Below are 25,810 nucleotides of genomic sequence, written 5' to 3' on the forward strand. Positions count from 1 at the left end.
TTTTAAAGTTAGATCCCTTTTTTATCCTGTTGTGACATGACCAATTGACAGCAAAATCCATTTAAGATGTTGATATTAATGCTGATTAATATATTACATCTTTTTAAAACCTTTGTAGGCCCAGCTCTAGAACTTGAAAAAGTAACACCAGAATCCATTGAGCCTGAGTCTGAAGTACAGACCACTTTCAGCGAAGAAGCAAACACATCAACATACTATCCAGCTGCTCTTCCAGTAATGGACAAATATATTCTTGAAAATGGAAAGGTATTTTAAGAGACTGTTTCTAAATGTCAAGTGGAATTATGGTGTATTTTATGTCACTCATGTAACATCAAGAGACATACCTATAAGATTCTGACAGACATTTTCTGAGTTGACACTTCAGAGCCTTTGGTGATGTTTTGACACTTATTCGGCAAAATCCACCCACAAACCACACCCAGTAAAAAAAAAATACGGTACATAGCTTTGGGAGAATGTGTGTATCTTCCTAGACATGTGTCTGTTGGGAATCGGGAAAGTAGCTCAGAACTGCTTTGTTTGACAAAGATAACTGAGCATACATCTTTCTGAGACAGTATTCACCATAGGAGAGCTTTTATTGTGATGTGAATAACTTGTTCATTTAGTTGTTTTATGGAACATATTTATTTCCATTTATTTGCTTCCATTTCAGGAATTTTCACAGATATCACTGTTTCAGGCTGATTCTCGTATAGTGATGTTTTAAATCAGGGGGATTAAAGGCAGATGTATGCTTTGTAAAGATAGTATTATGAAAGATTAAACTGGTGACTCCATTACCTCTTTTCAGTGGCATATGCCAACTGCTAATTGACTGCTGTTTTATTTTACATTCCAGGTCCATCTTGGCAGTGGCATCTGGGTAGATGAGGAGAAGTGGCACCAATTGCAAGTAACACAAGGAGATTCAAAGTATACAAAAAACTTAGCAGTTATGATCTGGGGAACTGATGTGCTCAAAAACAGAAGCGTTACAGGAGTTGCAACCAAAAAAAAGAAAGACGCTGTTCCCAAACCACCTTTGTCACCTCACAAATTAAGTATTGTCAGGGGTAAGGTATTTCTCAGTCCGATAGTTCTTCATAAATTGTGCTCTCAAGCTCTTATAAAATGATCCAAAAAGTGCTATGTGTTTTACACAAGAAGAGGTAGTATGGGTGCCAAAATTACAATGCCATTCCACTAGTGGATTCACTACTGTAGGTTTTGCAAGCAGGAATGAAGGGCGAAAACACACAAAACCAGGAAATACAATAAACAGTGTAAAAACAACAGCCGCAATGTCATTTAAAACATTGCCATTGTTCACCAATCTGGGCATGTGCTTGTAATGATATTTATTCACAGAAGGAGTGAGGGCATTCAGGTTGATGAAAATTCAACCAGCACCAACCTGCATATATGCTGCTATGCCAAACACCCTCCTCTCAAGCCCAGGAGTACAGTCAGCAGCAATTGCAATTCTACAGGTTCATATAAGCAAGCCTTCAAATACCCCTATTTTCAAACACAAAGCAAAATAAATATATCCAACACAATATAGCATGCACATAGCTTCCTTGCAAGACATGCCCACAGAGCACACACAGCCATTTCAAAAAAGGGTACAAGTCTTATTCATGGAGGATAGATTCTTCTGGAGTGTACTACATGAGATACATACACCATACTGCAGCAGCCTGCAGTAATTCAATGAACAGGGTACTGGGCTTTGAAACAGGAACTTTACTCAAACCAGGAGCAAATGCTTGCATGTTTGCGGAGAAAAGTAATATCAAGAGGCAAAAGATGACTCTCAAGACTTAAGGGCACACTAGAAGAGGTACTGAGCCATGTAGGCACAACATTGTGGGGCAGTTGTTTTCCCCTAATCCCAAGACTTTGTCATAGGTACAACAACAGCACAAAGGATAAAGGCGGAGTCGTAATTGGATAAATTACGACTCCGACTACTAATATTTTATTTGCAGGCTTGAATTCAGGTTACAGCCCTACTCTAGGATTTTTGAATAGACAGAAGTGCCTCATGGACTGTGTTCTTCATGAACCATCCAGATCTTTTGGCCAGTTTGTTTTCTTATGGCAGTTTTTTTCTCTTGGTATTTTGTCCAGTGTATTGGGTAACATCCCAACTGCCCACATTGAGCTTTTCTTTTCTTCCTTCCTGCCATCTGACTGACTCATTCACTCTTCCATTTACTCATCCCAATTGTAATGCTCCAAGGAAGACAAGTGAGCAAATAGCGGGGTGACTGAGGCCCATGAGCTGTCAGGTTCCCTGCCTGTCTTCCATGGAGTGCCATGCTCAAGTCAGGTGAAGCTGAACTTGAGTGCATAGCTTCTGCCTCAGCTTCCTACCTTCATGGGCAGGAAATGAAATAGGAATACACCTCCTCTCTTCCTGCTAATGAATTACAGTGCAGTGAAATCTGTAGGCATGATGTCTGCTTCTTTTGCTTCATGGATTGAAACTGTGATCCTTTAAAGCAAAACACAGCCACGAGGCTTTGGTCAATGTGGTTACCATATGGGTTCCTCCATTTCCTTTCTTGTTTCTATGATTTGTGCTTTCCTGGTATCCCTGTCTATTGAAATGGAGTAGAGGTTGCTGTTAGATGTTTGTATCTGGGTGCTAGTAATATGCACAACTTCCAATGAGTATGAGTGGTATAGGGCCACAGCTCTAACACATTTGAGCATATATTTACCAAAGAAACATTCAGGTCAATCAGCATATCTGTCAGGGTGACAGTGTATCTCGTGCTCTGTATGTATAGGAGCAATGCACATCACACGGTATCTTTACCAAGTTACCATTTCTACATACATAGACAATATTTGTGGATAGTAAGCCTTTTACTTTGCTAATCTCCAAATTTTAATTAAAAAAACAGACAGAAAATCTACAATGTATTTTTAAGAGGAAAAGACAAAAAAGGCAGTATGATAAGTAAAAAGAAAATGCCATACTAATCAGATGTTTGAACAAAAAGCCCTGCGTTTGGAAATACAGTATGAATTTTCTTTGATAGACCCTTCATGAATATGCTAAGATACTATGAATGTCTGTCTATTTCAGGCAGGGAACAGTAGTTCAGAGGTCTTTTGGATTTGTGTGCAATTCCAAAAACCATTAGCACAAGTAAAATTAATTGAACTAAATATAATTTAGGTTATTCTTGTACTAAACATTACAATCCTAGGCCTATTTACTTCAAAATAAATCCTGTTCTGTTCAGTGGGCTTTGCTTTCTAATAATGTACGTAGGCTTGAAGACTAAATTTCTCATTTCAACGGGGCTTGAGTTCACATAATCTTTTTTTTAGTCCTGTAGTTTTCAGATTGAGATTTAACTCTTATCCATGCAGGATTGACTTTTTTATGTTAGATCTTGTTATTTCATATTCCGTCTTGATACACATTTTGTCTACATCATATCTTTGTACTAGGAAGTGAATCAGGCATTTTGCAATGCCATGACCTCAGAGTCTGATATTCTCCAGGTAATATATAATAATATGATACAAAATGAATGGATCCACTCAGTGCAAACAAAGCCCACTCTATTTGTTACTGGAATCATATAATCACACATTAGTGTGCTTTGTTGCCTGAGGTAACTTTAGAAGAAAATCACATAGACAAGCTTGGCAACATTGTTTGTCCTGACACCAGACTTTCTGGTCCATAGGCCTTTGACATGTATATATGTAATGCATGTCATATATAGTCATAGGGAGGAGGAAACAAGCTTGTTTTCTGCTGCCTTAGAGACTAGGATGTGGAACAGTGGCTTAAAACTACAGGAAAGGAGATTCCACCTGAACATTAGGAAGAACTTCCTAACTGTGAGAGCTGTTCAGCAATGGAACTCTCTGCCCCAGAGTGTGGTGGAGGCTCCTTTGGAGGCTGGATGGGCATCTGTTGGGGGTGCTTTGAATGCGATTTTCCTGCTTCTTGGCAGGGGGTTGGACTGGATGGCCCACAAGGTCTCTTCCAACTCTATGATTCTATATGCTACATAATATATAATGCATACCTCCCTTGCACTATTCATGAGTGCTTCATACCCACTGTGTAGATTTGCATTATTTTAGTATCAGTGTCCACCAGTCACTAATGTTATGGCTTTTTCCAAAACTACCATGTTCTGGTTCATGCAAATTCTTGGTTGAGACATGTGATCCCTAGGAGTCTGGCTACTCCAGGCATATTAGAGCTGTATTTTCCTGCTGCCTGACATGGCAGCTAGCAGTGTTGCTGGAGCTGCCTGTATAAACTGGCTCCTTTAGAAGTTATTGGCGTGGTGTGGAAACAGCCTTGTCAACTCTGAGCCAAGAAAAAGAAATATTTGTGACTTCAAGTGCTTTTGAGAAGAAGCTTTGAACACGAGGAAAGGCTACTGTCAGCACATGCTTTTTATACAATTGGCTCTATGTTTAACCCATGGCATATTCAGAACAGGCTGGAAAAGTTTCCTTATATGACTCCTGACAAGCCACTGCCAGTGAGTGTAAGCATCCATGCATTCAATAGACCAGCAGTATAACGTAATGTTCTATGTAATAAACTAACACAACAACTACAGCAAAAATAGGATTTTTTCCCCTCTCCCTGAAGATTCTGTTTTGTTTCGTTTTGCAGTTTGGACAGCAACAGGTTTGATTAGTACATGATTGCCCTTTTTATATCCATAACGATATAATGCAAGGATATGTTAAAACAATAGTGTTCAGTTCTTCCTTCCCTAACATCTTAAATGCGCAATAAATCCAGTAGGGACACGATTGTTACTGGGCATTTTTGTTATGTTAGTTTAACATTTAACCTGGACTGAGGGGTAATTGTATTGTGGGTGGAGGGTTATCCATGCTTATATATTAAAAGCCTGCTTAAATGAAAACTTAATTGTCTGCCAAAGAAAAGAAAGCATGCAAGGGTCCAGTCTAGCTTCCTGCAGAAGGGCATTCAAAAGGGTATGAGCAGCCACTGAGACGTCTCTCTCTCGTGTCTTCACCAAGCAAACCTGTGATGGTGGCGGGACCAAGAGAAAGCCTTCTCCTGAGCATCTTAATATTCTGTTCATATGAAGAGATACAGTCATTAAAATTGTCTGGATTAAAGCCATGTTGGGCTTAATAGGTCATTACCAGCAACGAGAATTGTATCCAGAAATGAACCGGTAACCAGTGAAACTGTTTTAACAGAGGAATTATATTCTCCCAATAATAATAATCATCATCATCATCATCGTCATCATCATCATCATCATCTTTATTTATATACCACCCTATCTCCTCGGGGTACACAGGGCAGTTTCCAACACGATTAAAACTATACAATACAATACACATAATAAAAACAGAATCATACAGTAATTTAAAATAATACAAGTAATAAACATAAATACACAACATATGATCCAACAATGAAAAATAAAACTAGTAACAACTGTCCCTGGGTCAGCATTCTGCCTGTAGCATTTTGAACTCACTGAAGTGTTGAGTTTCCTCTAAAGGCAGCTCCAAACAGTGTGTGTTACAGTAGTCCAAACAGCATGTAATCAAGGCATATATTACTGTAGCCAGATTTGACATGTCAAAGATCAGGTGCAGATGGCACACTAGATATACAAGTTTTAACTGTGCAAATGCACTTGTGACCACAGCTAAAACTTGAACATCCAATTTAGAGTTGAGTCCAGAACATCCAAGTTGCAAATCTGAGATTTCAAGGGGAGTGTTACCCTATCCAGCACAGGCCGAGTCACTGTTATCTCATATTCCTACTGACCAGAAACACCTCTGTCTTGTCTGGATTAAGTTTCAGTTTGTTTGCCCTCATCAGGTTCACTAGTCACAATGGATACTGGTTTAGGTCTGATAGCTTCCTTGGAATCAGGTTTAAAGTGAAGAAAAAGTTGGGTGTCATCACCATTGTGTTGACACTGAAATCCAGAACTCCAAATGATCTTTCCCAATGGTTTCATGTAGCTGATAAACAGTATGGGGTATAAAAAAAAAACCCTCAAGGATCCCACAGAGCAACTGACACACACACCCCAGCACAGAATCATTATGTGTGAGAACTTTTCTGTGTGCACATCCATTTGTAAAATGTTCTAGGACTGTGGCGAGATGGCCTATGTTTTGCCTTGATACAGTTCATCTGCCAGTGTTTTAATTAGAACACCCTAACAAGTTGGACAAGTTTTTTTTCCTATCTGTCAAATTTCATTTTAATGCATATTGGCATCTATTCATTTCAACCTATAACTGGGATTTTTAATACATTTTCATTGTCCTTTATTTTATTTTATTTGCATTTCAAAATGAGAGCTCATAAAATTTGTATTTGTGGGTGACTTTTACTTTTATTCTCTTGTTCTAAAATAGCTTCCTTAAGATACATCTTTAAAATATGGATTTAAGCTTTAATGGGAGTAATATATCTTACTGTTTTAGTGGTCTCTGTTGTGCAGTTTATTTGAAGGAAGTTATTAAAAATGGTACACAAACATTGCAAGCCCTGCTACTGAAAAATAACCTTTTATAAAACTCCTGAAAGGTGTCAAAGGGAATGGCAAAGGATGTAGAATACTTAATTGTCATTACTTTAATACAGTGCATTAACAGTGCTATAAAACATGTTAATTAAGTGAATCTCTATAGTTTTATGCCATATAAAGAAATAACAGCTGCTGGAAAAAAGTAGGCAAAGCAGAAGTTGCTTAATCAGTTAGGATGCCATTTAATAGTATAAGTAGTAATAGCTTTTATTCACAATTACTTATTCTACCATAGGAAGAATTGTCTATATCACAGTATAATATATTGCATATAAAATAATAAACTTTATTTATACCCTTGCACCATCACCCAAAGGGACTTGATTTTGTGGTGCCCAAAATTGAAGGGAGATGTTGACAAGCTGGAAAGCGTCCAGAGGAGGGCGACTAAAATGATTAAGGGTCTGGAGAACAAGCCCTATGAGGAGCGGCTTAAAGAGCTGGGCATGTTTAGCCTGCAGAAGAGAAGGCTGAGAGGAGACATGATAGCCATGTACAAATACGTGAAGGGAAGTCATAGGGAAGAGGGAGCAAGCTTGTTTTCTGTTGCCCTGCAGACTAGGACACGGAACAATGGCTTCAAACTACAGGAAAGGAGATTCCACCTGAACATCAGGAAGAACTTCCTCACTGTGAGAGCTGTTCGACAGTGGAACTCTCTCCCCAGGGCCGTGGTGGAGGCTCCTTCCTTGGAGGCTTTTAAGCAGAGGCTGGATGGCCATCTGTCGGGGGTGCTTTGAATGCGATTTCCTGCTTCTTAGCAGGGGGTTGGACTAGATGGCCCATGTGGTCTCTTCCAACTCTACTATTCTATGATTCTATGATTCAGTGGTGCAAACATGCAAAATACAAAAATGGCAGAAACAGTAACACAAAACAATGACGGCCAACATAAGTATCTCACTTCACAAAAACCCCTGGTTAAAATCAATAAAATACAGCAAATACCGAGGTATTAAGTGTGATTGACATAGCTTTTAAAATTGTTTTTCAATAATTAGGTTTGTTGTTTTCTTCCTTCAGTCAGAGATTACAATGGTTTTAATACCTAGACCTTTTTTTGAAAGATGCCACCAATTGTTCCTATCCATGAGCAATAGGGATGCAACCACGTAGCTTCAAAGGAAATTGGGTTTCTTTTTTACATGCCTTTCTTTTACACTTTTTCCAAGTATTATTATTGGCCATCATAACCATGCTCTCCACCAATGCTATGTAACTGTTCATTGGGTCCACCAGAGAAAACTCTGGAATCCTTATCTGTCACAGAAATGTGCTGCTGCAGTGAATCACACTTTTGTTCAGCAGGGAACAAATGTAAGCTCCTACTTCCTTTGAACTACCAGCTTCATTGGTGTCATTTAGACAAGTAAAATTTAGACAAATGGCAAAGCTGGGTTTGAGCAACTAGGAGACTTGCTGCCTTTGGCAAAAAGGGAGCATGGACATAACAAGAACATAGATTGTTCTCTGGAGCTTGCTCATATGGCCATGACTTTGATGAAGTGCTAAGAGTTTGGCTGGGAAAGCAAGATTTCAGAGGTTGGAGGCATGAACATGTGTTAAGTAAAAAAATTACTCTGGGCTTTGTGGTGCTCAAGTTCATTTATTTTAATGAACTTAAAACATCCATAACTAAATGCAGACTTGATACTAGTCGAAATATTCAGAGACAATGCCTTCTAATTCAGAATGGCAGGCGGAGACATTTGGTACTGTAGTATTAAATCTTGGCAGAAAGTGTGCTCTTTTATGACAGACTCGTTTATGATTAAGAAGTGTGCATGCATAGAATTAGCTGCCATGCCGGGTGTTTTTTAGTCAGACTTCCATGCAAAAGCTGACATAATTCATGTTCAATTTTTAAATTCTGAAAACAACAACAACAATTGTGTTCCCTATGCTGTCTCTGCTATATATGTTATATATATTTGCTGAGGTGTTTTTTCTAAATGCCATTTTTCTTCATTTCAGAATGTTTATATGACAGGATAGCACAAGAAACTGTGGATGAGGCTGAAATTGCACAGAGACTCTCCAAAGTCAACAAGTACATTTGTGAAAAAATTATGGATATCAATAAATCGTGTAAAAACGAAGAAAGGAGAGAAGCAAAGTATAATTTGCAATAAATTTTGAATTTTTAATAAAGTGTTAGTAAAAACTCTGGTGGTGGTGGTCTTGATTTCATGGTGTTGATATTGATGGAAACAAAGTGTGACTTGTTTTACTGGTTTCGCTTTTATACTTTAAAAATGTGTCTGCTTAAAGCAGTAAAATTCTCTTAATGGAAAAATAGCACTGAATTCCCTGGTTGTGATATGCTGAGTGTGAACGTAGATGACAGTTTGGCAAATCCTTGACCTTCCATCCTATTAAAGTTATTGGAGGTTTTTTTTTGTTTGGTTTTTTTTGCAAGCTATCCCTGTACAGGAATGTTTAAAAAAAATACTTCATGTGGACACATCTTGCAAACAGCTTTTAAATAAAGTTTATTAAAATGCTTTTTGTGAATCTTTAGATATTTAAAAATCATCTTGCTCTCTGATAACATTTGTGTGTTCATATTCTAGGGGTTGGGGGAGAACAGGTTTTCTTTACAAAATGCTGCATTTGAACTGTAGTTCCTGTTATGTATATTGCAGCTATTTTGGGAAGTCATATCACCTAAAAATCCTTGTATTGTTTTTCCAGAAGGCCATAATGCAGCAGAACAGAAAAAGAAAAAGCTTGCAAGATATGTATGTAATAGAATGTGTTAAGATTAAGTAGTCATTATGGCTTCTATACATCAGCCATGGAACTGGTTATGGTTATGGTTATGTTAATAAACATATGATTTATCTTTCTAAGCAGAATTTTAGAAAAGCTAGGAGGGAAGTGGTGGCCCTGTCTGCCACTAGATGATGTGTGGATTTTTAATGTTTATTTTGTTGTATTTTATAAGTGAACTCCGAATGTGGCTGTTTCTGCATTCAAGAGCCTATGGTAAGGGCATGTATTTCCCATCTTGGGCTTCATTCCTCTTCTTGGCATGCAGAGGAGAGCAACCTGTCCCCATGCCGTTGTAGTTGACCAGGTATTAACAGGAGGAATGGCAATTGGCTCTGCTATAGCTTTTGTTTTGATGTTATTTTACTTTCTTCTATGGCACCGGAAAGCGATCCTCTTGTCCCATGGAAGGGAAATCTTTGTCATGAAGGTGGCAGTGTTTCTCTGTTGCTGGCTACTCTTCTCATCCCCACCAACTAGATTAGTCCAGATGGTGGTTCATCCAAGCCACCTGTCCTCCTTTGCGTTTCTGAGTTGGCTTCTCCTCTCCCCATTCACCCAGCATGGCGGTTGAGAGCATTTGTCTGTTGCACATCAGTTTTGCCACCATTATATCCTTTACCCAAAGCTTCTTGGCCCTGCCTCCATAGTATACAGTCATACTAGTACTTTAATACTATCAAGTAATATAATTTTTGTTTAAATCTGGCAGTGTCAGTTGCAGTAGAGTTCATCATTTTTTCCATTTGGGCTTTGGATATATGTGTCTATTCAAAAAGGGAAGAAAGCCAACTGACTTCGGCTTAAAGGTGCAAAGGAATACATTGTATACAGAAGAGCACATTAAATAATAGCATTCTAAGTATTTTAAATGAGGGTGTTGAAATGATTTGATAGGTAGCATTTAGATTTTCTTCAATAAATCTACAATATGACCCTGGAAATATGTTACAAAGCAATACCTGTCTCCTCTCAATACCTGAATAATAAATAATAGTAAACTCTATATTTTGACTATACTTGGGATTGAAGCATACCATAGAATAACATTGGAAGACATACAGACGCCAATAAAAACTTCTGGAAGGGAATATTTTTTGGAGTGTGAGTCAGTGAAATTGTGGATATCAAATCCGTGAATAAGGGATGATCATATAAAAAAAAAAGAAGAAGAAAGGAGACTTTCCTTTTTTTGTCTTCTGTTTTGGTTGTTTTCCCTAAGATATCTTAACTCAACTTTTTCCTTGTAAAGAGGTTGTTTCTAGTTGGGGCTTGTGTGCATTTTAATTAGCTCGAACAGACTAAATAATTAGAAAATCAAATAATGATGGACCAAAGGATAAGCAGATAGAGCCATTATGAAAGCCAGCAAGCTCTATTTACCCCTTGTGATCTCCTTCATTTAATATGCATTGCTTTGAGAAATAAAGCAAATGGTATTTGAACTGTCTGCTAATGTTTTAAAATTATATTCAAAAATGCAAAGTATTTTTGTATTTTTAAGTATTATGATCCAATGCAATAATTGTAAAAGGCAGTCCATTGCCTTATTTGTTTGTCTCCTGAAGGAACTTGTTATCAATAAGATTATTATTTTCAAATAGTAAACTGTTCCTTATTATATTGCTTCTTCTTATAGAGGCATACAGGGTGTTTCTACTTTCCTCAAGCATACAAAGTTGGGGCTGAGGGATGGTGCTTTTTTTTTATAAAACGAAAACGTTTTTAGAAGAAATCTCTGCTGTTCAAATACTAGTTGATATGATACATCACTTCACATGCGATCTGGCCTGTTGCTGCCATCCACATGTCTGCGAGTGGTTTGTAAGAAAGCTTTCCTGTTGAGTAACAACTAGAAGCCTTTAAATAAAGTCTTAAGAAGAATTTTGAATGGTTCTATACTATTGTAAGCAGTGTAAGACTTCAATTAGAGTTTAAAATGAAACAATAATACATTGGGTGGGGTTACTTTAATAGTTCAAATATTGTTCACCCCCAACAAGTATTTAGGAAAAGTGGATGTCTTTATGTCCCCATTAGAATCATAGAATCATAGAATAGTAGAGTTGGAAGAGACCTCATGGGCCATCTAGTCCAACCCCCCGCTAAGAAGCAGGAAATCGCATTCAAAGCACCCCCGACAGATGGCCATCCAGCCTCTGCTTAAAAGCTTCCAAGGAAGGAGCCTCCACCACAGTCCTGGGAGAGAGTTCCACTGCCGAACAGCCCTCACAGTGAGGAAGTTCTTCCTGATGTTCAGGTGGAATCTCCTTTCCTGTAGTTTGAAGCCATTGTTCCGTGTCCTAGTCTGCAGGGCAGCAGAAAATAAGCTTGCTCCCTCCTGCCTATGACTTCCCCTCACGTATTTGTACATGGCTATCATGTCTCCTCTCAGCCTTCTCTTCTGCAGGCTAAACATGCCCAGCTCTTTAAGCCGCTCCTCATAGGGCTTGTTCTCCAGACCCTTAATCATTTTAGTTGCCCTCCTCTGGACGCTTTCCAACTTGTCAACATCTCCCTTCATCTGCGGTGCCCAAAATTGGACACAGTATTCCAGGTGTGGTCTGACCAAGGCAGAATAGAGGGGGAGCATGACTTCCCTGGATCTAGACGCTATTCCTCTATTGATGCAGGCCAAAATCCCATTGGCTTTTTTAGCTGCCGCATCACATTGTAGGCTCATGTTTAACTTGTTGTCCACGAGGACTCCAAGGTCTTTTTCGCACACACTGCTGTCAAGCCAGGCGTCCCCCATTCTGTATCTTTGATTTCCATTTTTTCTGCCGAAGTGAAGTATCTTGCATTTGTCCCTGTTGAACTTCATTTTGTGAGTTTCGGCCCATTTCTCTAGTCTGTCAAGATCGTTTTGAATTCTGCTCCTGTCTTCTGGAGTGTTAGCTATCCCTCCGAGTTTGGTATCATCTGCAAACTTGATGATCGTGCCTTCTAACCCTTTGTCTAAGTCGTTAATAAAGATGTTGAACAGAACCGGGCCCAGGACGGAGCCCTGCGGCACTCCACTTGTCACTTCTTTCCATGATGAAGACGACGCATTGGTGAGCACCCTTTGGGTTCGTTCGCTTAGCCAATTACAGATCCACCTAACTAGTTTTGTCTAGCCCACATTTTACTAGTTTGTTTGCCAGAAGGTCGTGGGGGACTTTGTCGAAGGCCTTACTGAAATCCAGGTACGCTACATCCACAGCATTACCCAGAAGATTTGCCAGAAGATTTGCATAAACACAGAGTATTATGTTTTATATTGTAAAACAAGCAGCATTATTCAGCCTATTTTTTTTTTAAAAAAGCTGAAATATATAAAAGATGAGAAATTGGTGTGGGCACTTAGAACCAGATCCTAGTTTCAAAATTTGTTTGGTGTAATGAATTACCACCCTGGTTTTCCAGTTCATGTCTAACAGAAAATTTGGGTGTGAACATCAGACATCAGGCTGCAGAGAATTCATTAAACCAAGTTTGAACCAGACCATAATCTTTCATGGCATTAGTGTTGTGATTGCTGTTGTTTATAACAACAATCACATTATATATAGTGCAGAATATGATTTCAGATAGCAATGCAATCCTGTGCCTCTTTAGACATAAATCCTACTATATTCCATGGGGCATGCTAAGAAGAAATTGTTCATGGGATTGCTGTCATGGAAAAAACATTTTGTTAATGGATGTCTAAAATTTGAGTATTTTAAGATTTGTATACCAGCCCTTGCTCAACTGCCCACCTCCTAACTCCAGATTCCTAGATTATCATAGCATGTCAGCATACTGAAGAAAAATAGAAAGTTTTCTGCTACATCTCCATCCACAGCTGCTGCCATTCTGGTGCCAACAGCTAGTTTACCCGCTGGAGATTGCTCTCTGTCAACTAGATGGCGCAGTCAGGTTCATTTTGAAATGCTATGTATTTATTCTGGCAACTGATGGCTGACAGTCTGGCTGTTTGACTTCACAGCTGCCATTTACTGTTAAATAAAATACAATGAAGTTTGGGGCAAATTGAAGTGGATCCATCTTCAAGGTCGTCTTCCAATTGTGTTGAATTAACAATACTGTATTTACTTTTTGGATCCAGTTTTCCCTACTAATGAATTGTGTCGAATATAGGTTCATTAATGGTCAAGTATATAGACCATTCATTAGATTTGGTCTTTTTTCGACCAGTGTCTTTGGCTTCCTTCCAGCAAAGCAAAATATTAAATATGAAAACACAGGAATTATGATGGCTGATTTTCCAATTTGATGACCGTTGGTTTTCCAAGAGCTACTATATGCTCATGCTTCTTTCAGGGTTATGGCATGCAATGACTATATTTTCCATAAATGTTTGTTTGAATGTCATATGAGGCTATTGAAACAGCTGTGCCACCATTTTGGTTCATTACGTAGACTACTGTTTTGTTCTGTTCCCACCACTACACATCTCTTATATAGCTTGGAAGCAAGTAGTGCCATTGTTTCTTTTCCCCTGGAGGAAGGGAATTATTGCTCCAAAAATGTTGTCATTCCTTGTAATGAAATGTAGTTGCTGTATGGCATGATCTATAATGAAGTGCTTCTGGCACACCTTTGATTTGGGCAGGAGTGGAGGGACATAAGCTGGCAAAATAGAATTTCCTTTTATTATTTAATAAAAGGAATCCATTACACTGAAAAACACTGAAATTGAGATTGGTTTTCCTTTAACTCACCAGAGAAGGTTTTTAAAATAGAAGTCTGCTTAATTATAGCCCAAATATGTTCTGTGCAGCGGGCATTTAAACCTGTGCCTTATTTCAGTGGCTGTTGTGATATTGGTGCTTTACTTGATGAGGGTCACTTAATAGCTTTTTCACCATGGAGATGAATTAGCATCAATACAAACTTTATGATGAATCATTATTGGGCTGTTTTTCATTCCCCCCCCCCCATCCGATGTATATTAATTTATGAGAATGGGTACTGGAAAAACCTAAAAAATCTGAAGTTATTGGAACTTAAATAAGGTAGGACCTGGTTAATACTTGGAGTAGAGATCACCAGGCAATACCAGATACAATTCAGAAGAATGCAATAGTAAACCACATCTAAAATGACCAAAAACCCCTATGAAATTCACAGGCTCACCCAACTTCAGCAAGCACATACAATACATTAATTGGAAGAAGCTAGAGGGGAATATTACCTTTCAGTAACATTTTTTCATCAACCCTGTTCATGTATACATATGTGTAATTTAAAGTGCAACAACGTTGATTTCTGTTTTCATCTATAAATGGTACTATACTACATGCTTTGATTCAAAGTTTGGCGACTTATGACCATTCTTGTTTTTTAATGTTCTAGTTTTGAAAATGCGGTGAGTAGTGGGAGGTTGCATGTCTTTCCTTAATTGTCAGTCCCCTGCCACTAATAAGATTTAGCTGTCTTGTAAAACAATACTGAAATGATGGGAGTGTTTTGTTTTATATACAATCACTTTTGTTTTATTGGTAAAAAAATTTAAAACATTTTTACATTCAGTATCAGTGCAAACATGGACAATAAAAAAATAACAATTTAGAAATGTTTTTGAAATGCTACATATCTTACAACTGGAATCTGAAATCATCCTTAAACTGCATTCATAGCAGAAATGATTGGACATACACATTTTGATTTAGACATATGTGAATGCACCCTGGTAAATGAAATGTGTGGGTATTGTTATTGCTATGAATGAATGAATGCAGAGAAAATCTCAAGAAAAATAGTTTCACTTTGGCATGCCTCTGGTTTTCATAGTCTTCCAGTGATAAACTCTTAACATCAATCATACAGACTTTATTGATACCACTTTTTCATCATAATGGCATAGTGGAATTTGAAGCAATAATTCATAGAATGTGGAAGCAATAAAAATGTTATGAAGAGCAATTATTGCATACTTCATGCTCAGTAGCTAATTTTTAAATTTTACCAGCTTAGATATTTCAAAGGACTCTTTCCCCTAGGCTTTCTAATAGGAAGAAAAATGACTTAGATTTTAAAATTGGAACAATTATTCAACAACAAATTGTATATGGATAGTTTTTCCAGTCTTTTCATAAATAGATGTGCTACTTTGGGATGAAAGATGTCCTGTTTTCCCAAATTCTATGTTTTCCTGACAATATACCTCTTTGAAGAAAGATTCATTACAGACCGATCTGTCTGTGGTAGCCACCTACCTTCCCTCAGAAACACACACAACTTTCATCTTTAAAGATGCAAATGTGGCAGAACAGAGATGCATATGGCTCTCAACTAGTCACTTGTTCTGAATAGTGAAGAGTTTCAAATGTGAAAAGCAGCACTTTGAATTTAATCTGGATGTAGATTGGGAGCCTCTTAGTAGCATACTATGCAGGCATAAGGCAATTGTAACTTCTGGCTCGAAACAATAGCATATAATGTTTCCAAAATTTTAACTGCAATTTCCAAAGCATGTTTGAAGGCAGCTGAACCTAACAAGACTGGGTATTCAAATAAGATCCGTTGTGTGTTGAACGAGGTTCCAGAGGAGTGAGGATTTGCTCCTCTGGGCAAATAAGTCATCAATTTACCGGGGGGGGGGGGCAGTTCACTGTCGTCAAGCCCATTACTATATCTATTACCTTTTTCTCTGTTAAAAAGGAGAGTTTTGTGCCATTTCTGCATTCAGACTTCCAAATGACCTCATTAAAGAATTTTGAGTAGATTTTAAATAGCATGAAGTGCAAAATGTGCAATCCTGTATCATAAAGCAGGTGATCTGAACCACTTTCTAGAATTGGTCATTTAGGAAGAGATCTATTGCAATACAATTATCATGCTGGTGACCCCGTTAACAAGAAAGTAATTGTTTGTGTGGTATCAAAAAAAATCACCGAGATGTGCAGAAGAATAATTGGTGGAAGAAATTGCTTTCAGAAAAAGTTGCATTTGTTAGTGGGACATTTGACTCTAATCTTGTCTATCTTTAGTCCTTTCAGCATTTGTATGAGAAACAAGATAACTGTATTACCTTTAGCTCTAGTAGATAATGCTACATCAAATAAAGAGAATTTCTTGGTGTCACATTTTCATTTTCTTAATGCTGCATTTATTCATTTTGAGAAGATTAATTCTCATAAATGAATGAGTCTTTCCTGAGAAGCTATTTCGGGCAGAAAATTTGGTTTCTCCTTTTCCCTTCTTGAATTTGTTTCATCTTATTTCTGCATTAACTTCCACCTAACCCTGGTTTAAACAAACAAGAAGGAGAGAGAAATCAGGGTCAATCCTGGCTAGTTTTGCTTAACCTAACACTTTAAAAAGCTTTTCAATTCAACCTTCAGACCATTGTGTCTGCCTTCAAGTCGCCTGACGACTTCTTGTGACCCCATGAATTTCATAAGTTTTGCTTAGGCAAGTAATACTCTGTGGTGCTTTTCCACTGATTTCCTTGGAAATATGGCCTATGAAATGTAGTATTCATTGCCAGTTCCCAAGTATTAAATAGGTCTAACCATGCTTAGCTGTCAAGATCAGACAAGATCTGGTGCCTTCAGGGTATTCACATAGGTCTGAATCTGGTATGGGCAGATGGGAGGGAAGAAAAGGTATATCTAGGTATACTACCTTCAGTTTTATGATGGAAGAAATAAATGTGCTAAAATAAAAATAAGGCTGTGATTAGTACTTTTCTTCAGAATATAATCTATCTGTTTAGCAACCTGTTTTTATAAATCCCATTTCATGCTAAGTAACATGACTGAAAAAATACAAAAGCACAAAAAACGAGATAAAGTGTCAGGCATGTTTGGCTGATTGTGTTGACTTCACACTGACCTGTGTTGTTGCTTGACTCCTTCCCTGTAAAGAATAAACATTAAAGGATAATTCCTTTGGAATCAATTATTTGTCAAAATTCTGAAAGATGCTGTAAATATGTAGAAAGGAGGAGGTGGCGGGGGAGTTCAAGACAGAAGAACATAAACTTGTAATCCTTTCTTGTTAAAAAAAAGCATTTCCTCAGAGAGGACTGAGTGATGTCAAAGAAGATTCCTTCATCTTCTCTCTAATGATTGACTGTTAATTAACTTAGCAATTTATAAACATTGTGAAACCACCATCTCAGCTTGTTCCTATTTGTAAGGACATCAAGAAAATTAATTATGAATGCTGCTTTTGGAATGATAATTAATATCCCTTAGCTAGATGCCTGATGATTATCCCCCTCCCCTTCATAATTTATAGCTTTCACCCATCTTCTCAAGTTTACTTTCCTTGATTTTGATGGGTTGGAACAAAAAACCCCACTGTCTTTTAAAGAAGCCGTGGGGGCAGTCCCTGCCAAAAGGCTTTCTCACTCTGTCAAGTCACTTTCACCTATGTTTTCTGTATCTTCATCAGTCAAAATAATCTTCTATCTTTCACCCCAAGTCTACCAATGGCAGCATCTCTTATTCATTGTAATATCTAAAAGGAACTTCCACATTCTGACACAAATACTCTGAATAATCTGTAGAGGAAAATGTTGCTGTTCTCCTGTCCTATTCTTGGGCTTCTAAGTATTATTTTTAGACTGCTTTTAGGGTTTTAAAAAGAGTTTTTAAAATGCATGTTAAAATGGTTTTTATTGGTTTTTATTTGTCCATCACTTCAAGACACATTATTTAGCAGGAAGATGGAAATCACAGCACTTGGCAACTCATATGTCAGTGGGGCAGTGAATATGCTTAATATTTTAAAAATGGTATCCGAGTTGGTGAACCTGTTAGTAGAGTCCTGGTAAGAGTTACCAATAGGCTACTAGTATTACCTTGCATCGAACTACAGTACAATATCTGAAGCATAATGCAGAGCAATGTGTATAACCAATGTACAAACATATGGCTGCACCCATCTCAGCAATGATTATCTGATACCAGCATGTTTTGTACTCAGGTGCTTGAAAGGAAAACAACAAATAGTCAAACCAGGCCATTGCCCTCTTCCATGGAAAAGGGAGGTGAAATGAAATATTTCTGTCCTAATCTGGATAAAGATGTGTTTCTCATCACTGCAGACCATGCAGACATAGCTATGTATTTGCAAGTCAGGAGAAGAAGGGGCTACAGGAAACTCAGCCCTTAAGCTATCTGCCCCTGATAGCATCATGCTACACAGACATGAGGCCTATTAACCCATCTTCCCCATTTGTGTATAGAAGGAAGAAAACATTGGGTGAAGGAATCCCAATGTAATGCTCCTACCACCAACTGAAGCATATCTCCTTCAACCATGAACCCCACCCAATGTTTACCCAAGGAAAAACAAGGTGTCACCAACAAATATTTCATTAGGTTCACCAGAGGATAGTCAGCTACTTTACAGATCCCAGCTATCAGTTGATCTGCAGATGCATGCCATATCACATCCTCTTCATGCTTTCATTACCAGGGGGTCTCTCTTCCTATAACTCTTCCCAGAATAATTTGATAGAGGTCTTAGATAGAGGTCTTCTAGATCTCTAAGTTGAAACTCCTGAAGTTGATTATGACAATAGCTACTGGCATTATGTTGTAGTCTTCTATGTCCCTGTGGCAGACTTCTGAAAACAAACTCTGCCAACGAGTTCTGGTCCTGGAAGTCTGACCTTTGTGAGATGTTCAACATCACTATTTGATCCTCTTCCTAGTTCTTCTCCTAGCTTGTTTCTCCACTTGCATCCCCATCCTAGCCTCATACAGCTGACTATCCAGCACAGCAGGATGCGGAAAAATTAAAATACAGATTATAGTCATGGAAACAACACAGAAGCAATGCAACTTTACTGTTGGAAAGGCTGGTTTAGGAGAGGCATTTTTTCTTTCAACAATAATTTTAAACCTCTGCTTGTTAGTTGCTTACTGGTATAACAAGTTGCTACAGACCCATTTGGCCAGGACTATGCAACTCTGATTATTTAATGGAGTAAACCTGGACTTTTGCTCCCAGAGCTCTGTTCTGAACGAATGCATCATATTTTCTTTCTATTTGTCCTAGGAATTTTCTCTAAAAGGGATTGATGTAAGGCTGGTGCCAGCAGCTCAAGTAGTAATCTGTGTAAGCGGCTTAATAGACTTCCATTTTTTTTACCCAGGTTGGCACGTGGATGGTATTCTTCTTTCAACGTATTTTGGTACAGAGCCACATGAGTAACATGAATTTTTAGTTTAATAATCTACATGAACTAAAAATGCATGAGACCATGACTTATTTGCCTGGATTTGTTGTTCAAGTACCACTTACCTTGAGTGTACCCTTGGTAAGGTTTATGTAGGAATGTTGCAAATATTAGATCGTATGTGTAATATTTGAAAAACAAACATATAAGAAAAGTCATTTTGTTATAATTTTGTGTACTTTTTTCTCAATGTGGTGCTAAATATCAGTTCAGGTTAATCTTCAAGCATGTGGTGATTGTTATTAAAGCAACTTAGATATTCCAAAGTCACTCAAGTAAAAATCACTATTGCTCTTTACTTTCCCACTGTTTTACCAGGCATCTCTAAGGCAGATGGAATTAACAAAGCACTGACTCTGGCCTTGCATTTGTTTCTTATGTTTCCCTTACAAAACAGTGATTTTAGGGGAAATTCCATCTAGAAAAGTAAGTTATGAACCAGAGATTTGTGAGATGATTTTTTATTTGGAAGCGGCAAATTGCACTTTAATTGCTGTGCTTTAATTTTTATGCATTTTTAATAATTATAAACATTCAGCTATATAGTAATATGTATGGCCCTGTGTCAACAGTTTCATCTATCCACATTTGACAAACTATGTTACTTCTAGGAATTGTCCTAGCAAGACCCTGTGGTTTTCTTGGGCTAGACGTCCTTCATTTCAGTAGAGTTCACTATTATCTGTAGTTTCACATAACTTCATAAGGTGTGGAAACATTTAATCTGCGTATATAGGGGTCATACTGGCCTGGAATGCTAGTTGCTACAATGACAAATCCCGGGAGCGGAATGAGCGCCAGCTGTTAGCCCCAGCTCCTGCCAACCTAGCAGTTCGAAAACATGCAAATGTGAGTAGATCAATAGGTACCGCTCCAGCGGGAAGGTAACGGCATTCCATGCAGTCATGCCGACCACATGACCTTGGAGGTGTCTACGGACAACGCCGGCTCTTTGGCTTAGAAATGGAGATGAGCACCAACCCCCAGAGTTGGTCATGACTGGACGTAACGTCAGGGGAAAACCTTTACCTTTACCTACAATGACATATGGAGGTGGCAGGTTAGTGGTGAGAGGTTGATATCTGAGTTGAGAGGATACTCCTCCCGTCCAATTGCCATGACTTCCCACTTCCCAACTGTTTTGGCCTGAGTCATAGGACTTGCAGCTTTTCTAGAGTGTGTTCCAGTTTATATTCAGGTAATACTCTGAAGAACCATACCCATCATTTTATGTAGTTTATGTAGCTCAGCATATAGGGAGGATAAGGAAATAGCAATGGTGAAAGGTGTCCTGATTGGTGGGCAGCTGATCATAGTGTAGAAGCACTTGCATGGCTCACTCTAATAAGCCAAATATCATCCCCGGATCTATCACAGAGCCATTGAAGGGCCATATGGGCATTTGTGCTTAGAGAAGAGTGGGGTAGGGAAAATCACAGATGTTTCTGGCTGTTTCTCTCCATAGCCAGACATGAAGCAATTACATGGTTTGGGGTCTTCTAGCGATTGAGGCAATGGCTAGTGGGACAGAGCTAGATTATTATGCAGTTTTGAATGCCACAGAGGGCGTTTGCATGAGTGTTTCTATGTAAAGCCCAGGGTTTTTGTAAAGGGAGGGAATGGCAACCCCTGGATAGACATATGCAGGCATAAGATTGACCAAAATATACCCATATTCCATTACCAGGATGCTCTAGTGTCTCCCTAAATTTCCTTAAAACGAAAAGGACTGGAAACATCCAATAAAACTTTATACGCAACATAGACTGAGCACCCCGCGTTTCATTCTTAGAGGTCTCTGTTCTAGAGACTTTTACCATCTGTTGTCCTCCTGTTGTATTTCTCACAATTGGAAATTAGGTTTGGTGAAGGTCTCCAAAGCATCTATGTTAGGTAAGGTGGTGACCCTCACAGTGTGGGGACATGATTGGTTACCACTCCCATTCTACTACTTGAGGTGGTAATTCATTACATCATCTATTATTAATTGATTGCTAATTTTAGTAGTTACAGATATTTAAAAAAAAAATTAGGAGAATGAATGGGATCACCTAACTGCTGAAACTAAGTCAGTCTGGATTTACACATGTTTAAGAGTTCCAATAATTAGCCAGTGAAATAATTTAGCAAGGAGTATAGTGGGTTTTCCAATCACTCAGAGTTCTTAAATCAAGACTGGATGTCTTTTCAATAGACAGTTCAAGCTCAGAAGGAAGTTTATGGCATCCATGCAGTAATTATTCAAGCTGCCTCTGCAGACTCTTTTCTGCTGAAGGCCAAACTTGGATTATAATGGTGCCTTTTGGCATTCAAAATCTATCAAACTGTAAATCATGATGGAAGTTAATTTGTCTTCTGTCTGAAATTAAGATTCCTGAGCAAATTCAGCTGAGATTTTAATGATAAAACTTCCTAGCAAAGCTTGTTGCTAGAAATTCTCAACATTTTATTAAAACAAAAAGGATGGTATTAATGTTGGTGCTAAGGGTTTGTTCTAGGCTAAGCATTTTTGTGCTGTTCATGGCAGTTCTATGCAGAACATAATTTGTTCATAACATATGTCCTAGTGAGTGTGATGTTGTTATTCGAGTAGAAATAATAATAATAATAATAATAATAATAATAATAATAATAATAATAATAATAATAATTTCTTACCTGCCTCCTTGTGGCTCGAGGCAGGTTGCAGCATAATTAAAAATACATAAACATTGTAAAAATTCTATAAATATACACATTAAAATATTTTCCTATAAAAGATACATATTAAAACATATTTCTATAAAACAGATTAAACAGAACAGAGATTAAACACAAGACATGAATTCAAAATTCATGGTTAAAACCTGGCATGGTAGGCCTGCCGGTCTTTAGATGGTTTTTAAATTCCAACAGTTGATCTAGCTGTTGGAACACTTGCAGCAGGTCATTCCAAAGTCTTGGGGCAGCCAATGAAAAGGGCCTCTGGGTGACAGTCGCCAGTCCCAGAGCTCTGTTCTGAGGGAATGCATCTTATTCTTTTTCTATTTGTCCTAGGAATTTTCTCTAAAAGAGATTGATGTAAGCCTGGTACCAGCAGCTCAAGGAAGTGGCTTAATAGACTTCGATATTGGTTTTTGGTTTTTTGTTTTTTTTTACCTAAGTTAGCACTTGGATAGTATTCTTCTTTCAACATATTTTGATACAGATCCACATGACTAACATGAATTTTTATGGCTGGTTGGAGTAGCTGCCCCCCAGAGGGGGAGCTTTGACTGATTTTCTTGCTTCTTAGCAGGGGGTTGGACTGGATGGTCCGTGAGGTCTTGTCCAACTCTATGATTCTATGATTTTATGACCTAAGTGTGCAAGGCGGATTGTATGGAAGGTTATTTTTGAATCAAAAGCATTGCATAAATAAGTATGTATATGTATGGGAGGTGATCCTGTAGGTAACCTGGACTCAAACCATGGAGGGTGTTAAAAGTCAAAACCAACACCTTTTACTTTGCGTGGAAACGAATTGGCAGCCAGTGGCATGACTTTAGGATAGGTGTAATATGTTTACTCCTAGATATTCCCATAACATTGACTTGAATACATTTCCCAAAATTCTGCATGAGGAAAGCAGGCAATAACAAAGTGGTCCTCTGCTATAGGACGCTAATGTAACATAGGCTCACTAAGCAATGGTGGTGTCATAGGTTGTTTGACTACTGATGGTTACTGTATTTTATTTTCACTATTATAGTTACTAATTAAAAGATGGCATTGACTGCTGATTAAAGTTAACAAGCAGGATGTCTCCTAATCCATTATAATTGACAGTCAAGCTAGGATTATTACATTCTGGTAAATGCTAAAGGGTAGGAACTGATTACCCCATACGAAAACAGAAAGCAAATTAGGAGACAGTGTTCCATGTGCTAATACTGTGCTGGGCCCAATGCTGTGCTGGGCCTGATACCTTGCTTTCTGTGGGACATCTACACAACTGACCTATATAGTTCTTGTATCAGTGCAGTTCTCATGCCTTTCCCCAGTTAATTCTGAAAATGACAATTCGGTAAGGGACTGGACATTTTAAAATTAGATTGTCTCTAACTCCTTTCACATAGCTAGTTCTTTGTCTAGTATGCTCTAATGTTGTTTACTGTAATCAACAGAAAATGCAGCTTCTGCATTTGGTAAGTTGTTCCTTCTCCTGCTTTATGGATAAAGGAATAGCACCCACTCATCACTTTTCTTTAGTAAACAATATATAATCCTTGTGTGCCACCTTGACCTTGATTAATAGGTGAGTTTTCTCCCTTATATCGTTGATAGATACTATAGTAGCAGTAGATTAATGTTTGTTCTGAAGTTGCACTTCTATGGGCAATTGGGAAGTGCTACCTTAATATCTCTGCCTTTTTAATAAACTCTGATGTTACTGCACATGGAACTGAGGAAATGTGTTGCCTTTATATGATTTTAATCTCTGACAACATCCTTTTGAAACATGTCCTCTTCAGTTGTGCAGATAGGGATTCATCGGCTGATAATCAGTTTTTGGAAGGAAAATAGTGTTGTGTTTGCCATTTTAAACAAGCCCTAACAAAGATACAAGAGAAGGGGGAGTGCTTACCTACTGATCTCTGTGTAGCTTCTTTGATATTAGATGCTGACGTATGCCCACTTCTTCGGATGTTATCTGCTTTGTACATGCCATTTTCATTTCTTTTGTATATGACAACAGAGGAAGGTTTTTGTTGTATATCTTTCTTTTCTTTTTAAATGAAAAATGAAGTCTCCCTCCTTTTAATTTTGAAACCTAAAACGGATATTACTTTTCTGCTGGGGGGAAAAAAAAAACCCGGAAAACTGATTCTGAACACCTTTGGAAACAGCATTTTGCAGGTGATCTGTGCTCTGTGTCCTGCTACTGATGAGGCTACTGATGGCTATTAGTTATGATTTATATTTCCTTCAATATTAATATTTGAATATCCCTTGCTGGTAAGTGTGAGATGGAGGGTTCACTTTCATGGGCTGAGATCCTGAATCAGGTAGCTGGAACATATTGCTCCCCTCACCAGTTATGTCCTCCCTTGCCCCACCCCATGGCAGCTGTCAGGCCCTAAGAGGAGTTTCTGCTGCTGCTAATTTGGAACAAAGGCAAGGGCAAGAGAGGCAGGCCCCTTCTACACTGCCATATAATCCATATTATCAAAGAAACTAATCCACATTATCTGCTTTTAACTGGATTATATGAATCTAAATTAAAGGTAAAGGTTTCCCCTGACATTAAGTTCAGTCGTGTCCGACTCTGGGGGTTGGCTGTTACACCCCAAGGCTGCAAGAACACCCTGAAAACCAGACAGGAGCCAGTATCACATGCAAGCAGTTTATTAAGGTGTGTATGAGCAGTTAGCGTATAAAGTCAGTGTGAGAAATAGTCCTTAATGTAGAGTCTTTAACAGTTCAAAACAAGTTCAACAGTGTCCCAATTGTAATCCACAAGTGAAACTCATTAGTTCCACCAAGAAATCGAAGTTAGTCCATAAACCAAGAAACAGGAACAAGACGCTGCAAATCTGCAAACTGTAATCCACTTGGAGAGTCCCGCCACAGGAAAAGGAAAGCAAGGTAAACAAACAAGGTCTACTTGAGAGTCACAGGGAGCAGTGCGGCTTGGATGGAAAGTCTTGACTCAAGAAAAGGAAAGCAAGGTAAACAAACAAGGTTTAGTTGAGAGTCACGGGACGCGGCGCAGCTTGGATGGAACTGGAAACCAGGCATGGGAACAAGGCAAGAAACAAGGCTAGGAGCTGGATACTGGAACCTCTTCCGAGGAAAGTAACGTTGACACCGCAACAAGAAACACAAAGGAGGACACCTTTAAGGATATCTTAAGGTTGCAAGAATATGGGAGTGCATGACGCACAAAACTTCACATGGGAAAGTTAGTCATTATTGAGCCTGAGAGCTAACCCTTTACTTCTCACCCCCTCCCTTCTGCTTCTATTTCTCGTGAAAGATTCCCTCTGATTAAAAAACCCCTCTTTGCCCAAGTCAACACCATCTGGCAAAAGCAACCTTGAGGAGACATCGGAATGCTCTCCAATTAGTGGATCTTCTGGCACCACCATTTCAGGCAACTGCAAGGGCAACGGGCCTTGTTCCAAGTCCGGAACGGCCCCTAAATCTGAAGTAGAATCTCTTTCCAAATCCATCTCTGTTGGAAGTATAGGCCTTGATGGCTGAGCCACAACATTGGTGCTCATCTCCATTTCTA

At 38.4% G+C, this 25,810-nt stretch overlaps 1 protein-coding gene across 3 annotated transcripts in view; it reads left to right on the top strand.

Moving 5' to 3' along the window:
• The window catches only part of bend5 (BEN domain containing 5), a 1,240,673-nt gene that overhangs the window by 761,609 nt on the left and 453,254 nt on the right, over positions 1-25,810 (top strand). For 2 of the 3 annotated variants that reach the window (XM_062979624.1, XM_003227428.4), the window contains 3 exons: positions 119-267; positions 866-1,079; positions 8,571-8,763. The exons of the other annotated variant lie outside the window; for it this stretch is intronic. In XM_062979624.1, coding sequence (XP_062835694.1) covers positions 119-267; positions 866-1,079; positions 8,571-8,728 — 521 coding nt within the window. In that variant the 3' untranslated portion in view covers positions 8,729-8,763. Of the gene's footprint in view, positions 1-118; positions 268-865; positions 1,080-8,570; positions 8,764-25,810 lie in introns of those variants that run through there. 3 annotated transcript variants of the gene reach the window in all.

Source organism: Anolis carolinensis, chromosome 4 (genome assembly GCF_035594765.1).
Source record: "Anolis carolinensis isolate JA03-04 chromosome 4, rAnoCar3.1.pri, whole genome shotgun sequence".
NCBI classification, from domain to species: Eukaryota; Metazoa; Chordata; class Lepidosauria; order Squamata; family Dactyloidae; genus Anolis; species Anolis carolinensis.